Raw genomic sequence first — 12,808 nt, 5'->3', positions numbered from 1 at the left:
TTGGTATCTGCTATACAGAAAAAAACACAAAAGATTTTGCAGATCTAGCATAAACCATTACTTACGCTTAACGAACACCCTATTTCAAAAATTGAATTAGAAACACGTTTTAAATGTTTACTCTTTACTGTAAGTACATCTACTTTTACTTTAGTATAAGATTACTAGACCACTCGTCTAGACCACCAGACCAGAGTACCTGTACTTTTATTTAAATAATTGCAATACAACCATCCACAAGCCTTGGAGAAGCATTTTACAGTCGTGCATGGCACATCTCCATCAACCAAACTACTTTCATTACATGTGAGTTGAGCCCCAGTAATAACGTGGCTCTGTACTTCAGCCTGAGACATGGAGGGTTTGGAGTAGAACACCCACGATCCACTGTTTTCCCTCTGTAGCCTGAAACGCATCCATCTCTTAAAAAGCCTGATATTAAGTCCGCCGGGGACCAAATGATTGCTTCTGTAAATATAACTGATAATCAGCGCTCCTCCTCAGCCAAGACACACTCAGCTCAGAGTTCAGAAAGTGCCTGAGCTCCGAGGCCCTGTCATCTCGCCCAGAAAATGGCATTTTTCTAACCTTTTCTAAGCACTTAGACGCCACCCCGCCCAGCTAGCGCAAGGAGCCGTTCCAGAAATAAGTGCTCAAGGCTGCTGCAGCATGGCAGAGAGCGCAAAATGTCATTTTTCACCCGTCAGAAATTCACGCGGGAGATGAAACTCCATCATAAGCCATTAGCTCAGCAGATGGGTTTGGTTACTGCACATGGCAAGCATGGCCTTTGATTAATGTGCACAGATACTGTTCCGTCTTTCATGACCTGCGTGATGTCATCAGGACAAACACATAGACAGTTTTATATACGGTTGTGTGACCGGCTTTGATATCAGCTGGCTGCCCTACCAGCTGAGTGTCCTGTTATCTTCAAATGCAAAGTGAAGACTCACCTTTGATAATGAACATGAACACTAATTGACCTGTCAGTGCTCTGCCCACTAAGGTGTGCTTTAAGGCGTAGTTAACGTTGCAAGGGCAAGCTTTACAGTGCGTTAGCAAAAAACTCATTCAACCTAACGAGTTGTAGCGTGCAATCAGAATTTAAATTGAATTTTTTTTTCCAAATACGCTAGATTTTCTAAGACTGTAGCTTATCGTGCAAATTCAGAATTGCACTGCCCATATTTCAAACAATAAACACATCTCTGCTGTCCAAACAAAAACATGTATCTCCATCACCTTTTTCTACATCATCTGTAGGCAGCAGCTGTGCTTTACATTGTGTGAACATTTTATGATGAATGGACCAATAGAAATTCTCCAAAATTCCTTGGAATAAAAGAGAAACATGTAGAAACATTGAATTCTACTAAAAAATTAAGAATGTTTTTGCGTTCTTCTGTAAAGTTACTATTTTGGAGATAATTCTGTTTTTGTACAGCGACAATATTTTAAGATCTTTGCCCATTAGAGAGAGAATTCATTTTAAAATTTGACTTTTGCTTCATAAATGTTTACATAACCAAGCTCCAGGTTATTTAAAGGACCTTCTTCAGATTCAAGGAATCACTTAGATCTGGTTCCTAAAAGCTGCTGATAGTTCCTTCTTTAAAGTTACGGGTCATCATGCTTTTAGTGTACTGGGTCCAGAATTCTGGAATGAGCTTCCCGAGCCTCTTAGAAATTCTGGATCTTTATCTTTTTTTAAGAATAAATGTTAAGACATAACTTTTTCGAAGTGTTTTCATTAATTATTTTTGTTGCTGTACTTTTTTCTATTAAATAATAACAGTAATTATTATTACGTCCACTAACTGCTCACTTGTGAGGTGCAGCATTTAAAAGACACAGAGAAATAATGGAGCCATGAAGAAGTAAAACAAAACAGAGAATGAAAGCTCAGTAGTGAAGAGACAGCAGTGTTACTAAAAAGTTTTTTCCCCACCAAAACATCCTACAGGAGCGTAATTCTACTCCAGCTAAAATAACAGTGTTTGTGAAACGATAACACAGACTGTGGGTGCATATTGTGGACAAAGTTTAAACAGTTTTATACTGATGGTAAACATTCATCAGGCACATGTTCGGAGCTCAAAGCGTTTAGACACTCTGCTGTCTGCTGCTGTTGCTAAAAGAAAGACAAACAACAGCAAAGTGTTTAGAGACTCTAAAACAAATTACGTCAGGTGCGGAAATTCCTTGCATGACTGGCCACCTTGAGTCGTTCGTAGAATTAAACATATGTAATATCTCCACCCACATTTTGATTGATCCTCAATCCCCTTATCGCTCTTGTTAGTATGGTGGACAGTATTTCCGCCTGTGATGTGGAGGACCGGGGTTCGATTCCCTGATGGGGGGGCTTTGCCCTTTTTCAGGGGGCAGTTGTGGGCTGGAGGTTAGGGAAGGTCACCAGTTCGATCCCCTAAGCCGACAGTATGTGACTGAAGTGCCCTTGAGCAAGGTACCTAACCCCCAACTGCTCCCTGAGCGCTGTGGATAGGGCTGCCCACCACTGCTGGCAAGTGTGCTCACTGCTCTCTAGTGTGTGTGTTCACTAGTGTGTATGTGGGAGATGAGAAGTATGATATTATTGGTTAATATTATTTTCATCTCACTTAACTCAGTCGGCTAAGCCCTGCACACATACCTGTACCATCATCCACATTCTCCACCTCCATCACCTCAGTGTTGATTCGACCCCGGAACTGATACCGAGGGCCCTCAGTGGCCGCCTTACTGTTCTTCAAACGCCTGCAACACAACAGAAGCACCTCCAGAATCAGAATAAACAACCGCCATAGTTGAATCGGGCATTTTGTAGAAGACAAAATACAGAGAAACCAAAGCAGAGAACCCAAAATATGGAGGGTAGGGAACTCCAGGATGAGGGGTGGGAATGTTATTACATTACACATATTAAAAGTCAAGGTTCCTGAATGTTTTTTTTGTATTTGAACAAGGAACCTTTAGATTATGTGGCAGTTCTTTAGACTTTTAAAAGGTTCTTCACACAACACTGTCTTAAAAATGAAGTCATTCTTTAGAGAAATGCCAAAGAAGAACCATTCAACCTTTCAGTTGAATGATTCCAAGTGAATTCTTTAAAGGAGCATCCTCTGAAAGGTTCTTTATGGAACCAGAAGTGTTTTTTTTTTACTGATTTTAACTGAATTCATAAAAACATACACTCGTTAAAATGTTCTTTAGGATACTTCATTGGTATTTTCCAAAATAAAACTTTTTAATTTCCATCTTCTTCCATCTTTGTCCTCAGACAGACAGAACGCTCACCTATTCTTCTTCTTGCAGTAGACCAGCAGGTTATCGAAGAGGAAGAATATGCGTTCCTGGATGTTCCCGGCGGAGATCTTCAGCAGCACGCCCTGCATCAGCATCTCTGTGCAGCTGTCCGTGATGTTAGAGCCCTGAACAGCGAGAATACAAAAAGCATGAGGCTGCAGTAAACCTCGTTAGCGTGCTCACACTGATCTGCAGTAGGATTTGGCTCTGAAACATTATTCTCCAGCGCAATCAGGAAAGATTCTGCAAGCCACGATTCGTGACTCAGCATAGCTTGGACTGGGGCTGGGCCAAGGCCCTAACTGTCTTTATCAGACGCCGTATCCCACTGGAGACTTGTTTTTGGATGTTAAAGCAGAAAAGCATCACTTACATGCAAAAGATAACACATAAAGTGCTGATAGCACATGTTGCGAGTTGGCTGGACACCACATGGCTGTGAACAGAGTGCCGACTCCCTGCTTGCCTTGTCAAAAGAATTTATACTGCTTCTTTCTTCTCTTTCTGTGAATCAGTCATCACAGATAAAAATAGCACTTGACTCAAAGAGCCAGCAAAAGTGCTGAGCATTACATTACCGTCTGCTTCTCTCTGTATCCCTCTCTCTTTGTTCTTCTCTTCAACATATGTGGGGTTAGCCCTTAGAGGTCTAGAGTTATTAATTGCGTTGTGTTATATTATTCAAGATTAATTACTTGAGATGGCATGATGCCACTTTGTCTTTTACGATACTGTTTCAATCCTGAAACTTTGAGGGCTGGCCGTTACCGATCCAATATTCTCTCTTTAAAAACTACTAGTCAACTTTAAAATGAGCTATTTTTCATAAGCTTTCATTGAACTCCATCAAAACTTCAAAATTTCTACATTATTCTATCGTTAATGTGTAACCAAAGTCATTCAGAGTGGTCTGATGTGAAATGGTTCAATGTAGAGAAACATACTGATTTGCATTTCTTTACACTGGTGGTGATAGGAACCAGGGCTCAGCATGTCTTTAACACAAATGTAGCCATTTTATTTACCAGTGAGAGTGCTGAAGATGGTAAAACAGTAGTAAATCCTACAAAATAGGTTCTTAGGGGACTACTTTGCTTTACAATGCCCTGCATCTACCTCTCCAGCAAAAACGGCCAAAACTTTCTCAAAACTATCATAAAACAATGTCTCAAGCATCACCCAGTGTATTCATAACCATTTCATGTAATAGCTTACTATGAAGGAGCTTTAAGAGGCATTAAACTCTTCAGACGTCTGGTTCCCATCACCACCACAATGAACGTTTGTCTAGAGTGAGGCATTTCATATCAAACTACTCTGAAAGACTTACATTTACATTTATTTAAGTTTACATTTAATATTAACTATTTAATCATGCAGAACTGTAGAAAAATGGGTGGAATTCTATTTTTAAGATATGCATCTAAGAGTCATGCTAATCATGCTCAAACACTCTACTAAGCTAAGAACATCACATCAGCATTTTCTACTGATATCGACTCGATTCTGATACCTGGTAATGGATCGTTGCCATCTCCAGTAATAATGTCGATATATATTTAATTACATTCGATTCACATTTTGCATCAACAGGTTCAAATCTGCACCACTGTCTTTTTAAATAAATGTCATTCATAAATGACAGAAACTGTGTGTTTTTTTTCATTAGGCAAAACAAGACAATAATAATAATAACTTTTCATCAAATTCAAATTGTTACTGTCTCTGCAATGACAATGGCTACACTATTCTAATGAGCCCCTTAACTAATCATTGTCAATGTTTTATTGTGTCAAAATTGTATTATTTCAGGTATTCCAGATGAGTTATCTAGGTGTTTAGATGATTTGGTCAAAATGTAATGCTGGTTAATCTGAACATCACAATAACAGTTAACTAGTGTTTTTTCTATATACTATCAGTTACATCTTAATTGAAATATGTAGCAACAGAATCTCAAAATGGAATTTTGCCCATGTTGTGCAGAGAAACATGCATCAACCATCACATAAAGCATTTGTTCCATGAAGTAACACATTCAGAGAGCGCAATACACCAAAGCAACCTTCTTACACACTCTGCATCTGTTTCAGATAAATCTTCTTAATCCTTTTAACTGTCACATGAATAACTGGACTAAAAGCTGGCTCATGTGGAGCAAGAACACCACACATAACTCAAGCACAAGAACAAGTGCAGGCTAAACTGCCATCAAAAAAGCACTCTGCTTTTTTGGTCATCCTGAACCTGAAGTCACTAGAAGATGAGCTTTGATAAATCTTACATCTCTAAAGACTTTATAGAGAGAACAAAACAAATGCATTATCTAAGTTTTGCTTTTCAAATTTGCTACAGTCGAGTTGACAGAATTTTGTCAGGCTACAGTCGAGTTGACAGAATTTTGTCAGGCTACAGTCAAATTCAGACTGAATCGTGTTGGGCTGCAGTTGGGTTCAGTACGAATTCTACTGGGCTACAGTCGGGTTCAGACAGAATTTTACTGAACTACAGTCGAGTTCTGACAGAAATTTATTGGGCTACAGTCAGATTCAGACAGAATTTTATGGGTCTGCAGTCGGATTCAGACAGAATGTTTTTGGGCTACAGTCAAATTCAGATGTAATTTTGTCAGGTTACAGTCAGGTTCAGACAGAATTTTATTGGGCTACAGTCGGATTCAGACAGAATTTTATTAGGCTACAGTCAGATTCAGACAGAATTTTGTTGGGCCACAGTTGAGTTCCAGCAGAATTTTGACAGGCTATAGTCAAATTCAGATTGAACTTTGTTAGGCCCTAGTCAGGTTGGAAAAGAATTTTCTTGGGTTACAGAAAAGTCTGGTTGTAAACTTGGTGCTACAGGTCAGGCAGAGTCAGTCAGAGATTGTTTTAATCATATCAAAATATCATGCCTGAATTAAGCTCCACTGGACTTCCAAAGACAATTTGCAGTCTGCACACACTAGGTTCTCTTTTTCAGGTATTTAGGTGAGCAAAATCTATAATAATCAGCCAGAGTGAGCCACCACAAGTGGGTGACCAGACCATCTCTGAGAGGCCACTCAATGCTAAAGACAATCAGCAGGCTCTGGACTCCAGGATGGAAAGAATGACGCTGACTCTCTCTCTCTCTTTCTCTAATGTCCTATGTCACTCCACCCCACCACCTACACCCTCTGGATCCAGACAGTATCACTGAAATAACTCTTAGCACAGAGTTTTTAGCTGCAGAGTGAGTTAAAGGTTTGCAATTAATAAAAGCATTTAAAAAACCTTACCACTCCCAAAGTGTCCATTCACACATGTATTTTGATTCAATCTGAGGCAGAGTTCAGGCAAATTTCCATTAATGAACCACCAAAGGCTAAAACAGACACAGGCTCTGCTTCCAAGGGGCCATTCTGTAGTTCATAAAGTTATTTCAGGAAAATGACTGCGCTCAGAACAGCATGTACAACTAATTGATGACAAAAAAGTTCCTCAGAACATTCTCTTCACTCCATGGAGAAATTCATGTGGCAGACGTGGCTGCACAAACCGAATGTTTATAATTTCACGCCTACAAGAAAGGGTGTGTTACTGCTCCTAAGGCGTAGATATACTGGAAGGAAACCAACCATCTTCCACAGACATTTTATAACTTGAAATGAAACAAAGCCAGGCTCATTTTCAAAACCATGTCCTTCATAAGTCACTCCAGTATGTTTCTCTTGTAAAAACGTGACAGGCTGTTTCTGATTCCGCACTATGTTTTTACAATGCTTCGTGTGGACGTGGCTAAGATTGTTTCAACATGCGCTAACATTACATGGCCTTTTGTTTTCCACCACTCAGACGGCTGTGTGCATCTATTTTCGGACATATTTACAAATAGCTGTGGTCAGCAAGACAAGAACGCTTGACTAATCAAGATGTGGTGCTTAAATTGATGGTTCAGCAGAAAATCAAATTGACCCATTTATCCCCTTACTCCAAATGTACAGACCTCACAAGGACAGTGTATAAGTACAAAAAACAGATTGTGTAAATCCACTTCCACTTGTATTTAAATGAAAGCAGAACAAGATATTTAATGTTTTCCTTCATTAACTTCATTATTTTGTGTAAATTTACTGAATGCCTACAACATGTTCCAAAAAGTTGGGACAGGGCAATTTGAGGAAAGGAACACTGTTAAATGTTTCAAAAGACAATTTTAACAGGCGATACAATCATGCTGGGGTGTAAAAGGAACATCCAGGAAAGGCTTAGTTGTATGTACTACGCATAGCATAAGCCGTATTTCAAGAACATCCAGAAACACCACCGACTTCTCTGGGCTCAAGCTCATGTGAAATGGACTGCTGCACAGTGGAAACGTGCCTTTCAGATGGTTTATGGAAATAATGGATGTTGTGTGCTCTGGGCCAGAGAAGAAAAGGACCATTCAGATTGTTGCCAGAGTAAAGTTCAAAAGTCAAGGCTTGCCTGCAGTCCAGACCTGTTTCCCATTAAAAGCATGTGGAGCCTTATAAAGCATGGTTGTGCGACTGAAGACTGCACAGAAGAATGTCAAAAAATTCCACTTTCAAAACTGGATAAGTTGGTGTCTTCTGTCCTTAAATGTATGCATGCCCAAATTATCATCTACTTGCCTTGAACTGCATACAGCTGTATGACATACTGTAATCAACAAAACAATTCACACTGATGAAGCTTATTTATCCACCCTTATAGTTATCGCAATTCATACATGTATAAAGAAATAAATAACTGCAATTGGTTGACTGAAATTACTTGAGAATCTGATTAGGACAATACAATTGCTTAACTGGCTTGTTAACTTTCAAATAGCCCAACAAATAACCACATCCATTCCTAGTCTGCTTAAGTGTCCCCACTTTTTCTGAACTCTCCGTTGCATCCCAGACGGCTCACCCCACAGCCCTTATGTAACTTCCCCATAGTCTACGCTCCACATACCCCCAGCCAGCACAATCACTGCTATTGTTAGTCCCACGGCCGGTCACCCGTTATTAAGCGGGAAAGCTGGACAGAGAAGAGCAGAACTGGGGAATAGTACAGCCTCTGATCCAGAGGTCTGGTCTGCTGTACCTGCTACAATCTAGTGGGCCATGTTATCTCACGAGCTCATTTTCCACAATTTCTTCAGTCGAGCAGAGAGAAATTTGGGTAATAGTCTGTGTGCAAGGCATTTTAACATGGTAAATCTACACTATACTAAAACGCTTTATTTACTCAAATCAGGCTATTAAAGTCTGGTTTATTTCATTCAGTCAAATGGGCACTGTTACAGCTAGGACCAAGAATGAAGCAATTTATGAAGTGAACAGACTGTTCTAGCACATAACAAAAACTATTCAGCACATTTAGATGAGGTTTCTTTTCTAGATATGATCTGATACAAGAGAAAAATGAATTTCTTACAAGAAAGACCAGAAAAAGACGAAGTGAGAAAACCGACTGAGGAACTAGGTTTTGTGACAGTACTCATCTAAAGCAGTAGATGCTCAGAGCCCACCAGACGGTCTGCATTTTTGCTTGATCTCAGCTCAAAACACATAGAGCAGGAATGTGAACCTGGGGGTCCTGAGGAGCGGTTTAAGGACCATTGATCTACAGTACTGTTCAAAAAACTGGAATTGCTGCATAAAATTTCAGAATCTGTTTTCAATATAAAACTAATTTGGTTATAGAAAAATATTCAAAGTCATTCTGACATGCAAGCTGTGTGCAACGTCACAGGTTTCAAATCATTAGTAGAAAGCTGTAGGACATGAAGCAGTTTTAAATGTTGTGCTGCAGAAGCTTCTGAAATGACAGAGAAACCTGTATAAGAAAGATAATGAAGTTATAACAAGTTTTCAAAGAGTTAATTTGGATTGCAAATTCAACACCCACCATTTAGGAACCTTTATTTATTATTATTATTAGGAATGCATCTGAAAGAGAAGAATGTTGTTTAGACAATATCCTTACCTCCCATCCCTCAATGTGAGACTGCCACTCCTCCAGCACCTCCAGTTTCTCCATCTGCCTTTTGGCCTCGTTAATGCTGGAACACACCGCCTTCATCACCTGCAGGGCCTCCTGAACCAGGGAGTAGTCGTTGTGCTTCTTTGGCGTTCTCTTCAGCAGCTCCTGAACAGAAAAACATATCAAATACATACATTTCATTAAGTGAACCTACCCTGTACCTACACCCACCATATCGGTGCACTTTGTAGACTGCAACACAATTTATCAGGCCCGTTCAACCCCAACCACCAATGGAAAAGGACCACACTGGGCCACGGCATAACAATTATCACATGGGTAGCTACAACAACGCTAAATGGGCTAATTGTCAGTGGGGACAAACTGAGTGTGAAGTTTTTAAACCAATCCAAAGCCTTATGAATGCAGATTTCAAAGGTGGGGGCGGGGTGTGCTCGTCAACACTGCTCAATGGACAAAATGCCTGTCATTAGCTCATGGATGTAACATAAGTTAGCATAGCTGTAAAGTCTCCCAAAAAGTCAGATTTCATCAGTTATATTGTTTTGTTACTTTGTTTTGCTAGCTAGCTTGTTTTGCCTGTGTTATTGATTATACTCAGCACATTAAAAGAGTCCAGATTATAAGAATCCGGGGGCGGGGTTTAGAAGGGCCGTACCCTTCTTAGCAGGAGATTTCACCGCAGTCCAGCCCAAAATTTGCCCCTAGGCCTGCATTTTCCTATTGATGAAGGGCTAGAGCAGTGGTCACCTTCCTCCTGGCGATCTACTTTCTTAAAGGGTTTAGGTCAGGGGTCAGTAACATGTGGCTCTTTTACTGCGCTGTTGCGTCTCCACAGCAGAACTAGATTTTTAGGTAAAAATAAAATAATCCTCTTATTCATGAAAAATAAAGCTCTGCCGATCATTCTAACACAGGTTTAGCAATAAATGGTCTTAAACGCTGTAGTTAATGTAGCCTATATCTGCTAATTCACCTTTAACCCAGGCAAAGAGAAAGATTTAAGACAAACATCAATAATTTGGAGACCAGTGGACTTGGATTTGCATTTATAATCACTCTAGCTGGTTTCCTGATATGTTTAATCAGCAATGAGAAACTGTCAAACACTAAAAAGTCACGAAGCTGAAGCCAGCTTCTCGTTCGAATTTTCCCGTTCCCCTGTAAATGGTGCAGCAGTTACATTCCGGCGCCTCAGGTGTTATTTAAGGTGGAACGGGAAAATTAGAACAAGAAGCTGGCGAATGAGTAGCTGACTTCAGCCTTGTAAAAAGTCGAACGTCAAGAGACATTTTACAAGAAACTATTCTACTTTTGTGGAAAAGTTTGCTGCCGGAGATGTGAGAAAAGTGGCTATAGCTGAGCTGAAGTTTAAAGCAGAGCAAAGAAAGTAAGCGTTAGTTAGCACATATTACGACATATTTTCAAAATGGTAAAACGTTACTTCTATAAAATGGACATAAAATGTTGTGGCTCCCAAGGTGGTTTGATTTTTTTTGAAAGGACAAAATGGCTCTCCTTAACATTTAGGTTGCCGACCCCTAGTTGAGGTCCAACCTGCATCTAAAATGTTGCCTCCTCCTTTACCTAACACTAACGTATTAGATCCAGCCAATCAAGGACTTCTGGATTAATTAGCTGGAGCAGGTGTGGCAGATTGTGGTTGGGACTACACTCTGCTGGAAGTTAGATCTTAAGGACCAAGGTTGGTGACCACTGGGTAGAAGATGGCTAACACAATCTGTGCTTCAACAGATTTCAACAATTCAACTCAGTTTTAAACACTGCATTAAAATATAAAACTGTATCATCAGTGTGCCCCTTAAGAGGCTGAGGAGCTTATGCTACTCACACCCACATTCAAATGACTGGACAGTTTTTCTGAAGCGTATGTACATTCTATGTGTTATGGGTTTTTTGGGGGCCTATTTTGTTAGAGGATGGCATTGCAGGCATCAGAAAAGTGCTACTGGAGAATATTTATAGGGGCCAAACCAATCTGTGTAGTATATAATTAAAGCTCCATTATACTTTTAACACACAAATGAACACAAAATACATATTCAGATACTACTTCATTTTGCTATAAGCAGAAAACGTGTCATACTGAGACACACTGTATCATGTTAGATTTCATTTTACCATATTAGAGTTTGAACTTTGTGTATTGACACACCACTAAAAAATATAACAGGCATTTCTGAGCTAAACAAAGCTTTCTTCGATTTACACATGTTTAATAACCCAGCTACTGCATGGCATGGTCTGCTGGAACAGATCCTAATCTCTAAACCTCGTCTAAACACCAGAGCTGTGGCATGACAGCTTAACTCCAGCTCTCCGGTTTACGTTGGGGAGCTATCTGAGAAAGTGCAGATGGCTATCACTGGCATTCAGTGAGAACGGCCTTGGCAGTTCCAGCTGTGTGATCTCAGATGGAAAAGGCGAGAAAAAGTAAGAGATTGCGGTCTTGTTATGTGAACTGGCACTCGTGGGTGTTTACCATGAAGCGGAACAATTTAGGAAAAGTTTCTGGTTCAAAAATAAGCTCTGCGTTAGCAGGACTGTTCTGTTTATTTTCAAAAACAGAACGGTCCAAATGTAGTGAGCTCCATAGGACTGTTTTCGCCATCATTTTCACATTGCACGGCTGTGCTTAAAGGAGTGGAAAGAAAAGCAATCCACACAATTTTTTTCCTTACCCCAAACGTAGTTCAGTGAAATATCAGCTATATGAATGATGTAGCTAACACACAATGGAAGCTTATACCCCATCAATTAGCATCATGCATCTCAAATAGACTTTGTGACACTTTATGACATTCTGTTATCTACAAAAATGGAAAAAGTACATTGTATAGCTGTTGCACAGTAGTAGAAGCCTGAATTTTCTATACACATACTTGTTATTATAGATAACAGTATATCGTATAGTGTCAGAAATGACATAAGTAAGTCTATGACAGATCATTTAACAACTGCACACAGTTTGAGGCGTGATTCAGCCGTGCAGTTTGCACGAGGCCAATTGATGGGTAATAAGCTTCTGTTTTTGTTAGCTCGATTAGCCTTGCAGCTGTAGTGAGAGACTAAAGAAGCTTCAGACACAAAACATGTCTTGGCTGATTAATCTCAGAAGGAGAAAATTATTTTTCCTGAAATTTCCTCTTAAATCTGAAATATAGTAGAAGCAATACTACTGTATATGCATGGCCTAAGCCCTATTCAAACTGGATTAGTTTTACTTGGGGAGGTATCACAATTTAAGTGATTACCAATGAAATCCATGATTTTAATCCAAACAAGTCTGCAAAGTAAATTCACTCTTGTGAAATTCACTGAAATCGAACCTTCTTCTGTAATTGTAGTTCTGTTCAAACGTAATAACAAATTCTGGTAATAGACACTGGCACTTCTGTTTTTCGGTGACCAGGAAACGAGGGTAACCACTAAAATGGAGCTCTTGATACAGTTCCTTTATGCTCAGTTCAGAATTATGCTAT

At 39.7% G+C, this 12,808-nt stretch overlaps 1 protein-coding gene across 1 annotated transcript in view; it reads right to left on the bottom strand.

Annotated features, from left to right (window-relative positions):
• The window catches only part of prex2 (phosphatidylinositol-3,4,5-trisphosphate-dependent Rac exchange factor 2), a 217,102-nt gene that overhangs the window by 152,099 nt on the left and 52,195 nt on the right, over positions 1-12,808 (bottom strand). Inside the window, exons 6-8 of the mRNA XM_036557970.1 lie at positions 9,288-9,449; positions 3,301-3,434; positions 2,657-2,760 (exon numbers count right to left, since the gene is read on the bottom strand). Of these exons, the coding sequence (XP_036413863.1) occupies positions 2,657-2,760; positions 3,301-3,434; positions 9,288-9,449 (400 nt within the window). The remainder of the gene's footprint in view (positions 1-2,656; positions 2,761-3,300; positions 3,435-9,287; positions 9,450-12,808) is intronic.

The sequence above is a fragment of the Colossoma macropomum genome, unplaced genomic scaffold (assembly GCF_904425465.1).
Source record: "Colossoma macropomum unplaced genomic scaffold, Colossoma_macropomum, whole genome shotgun sequence".
NCBI classification, from domain to species: domain Eukaryota; kingdom Metazoa; phylum Chordata; class Actinopteri; order Characiformes; family Serrasalmidae; genus Colossoma; species Colossoma macropomum.
The sequence above is the reverse complement of the archived record's forward strand: the minus strand, read 5'-3'. Positions and strand labels throughout refer to the sequence as shown.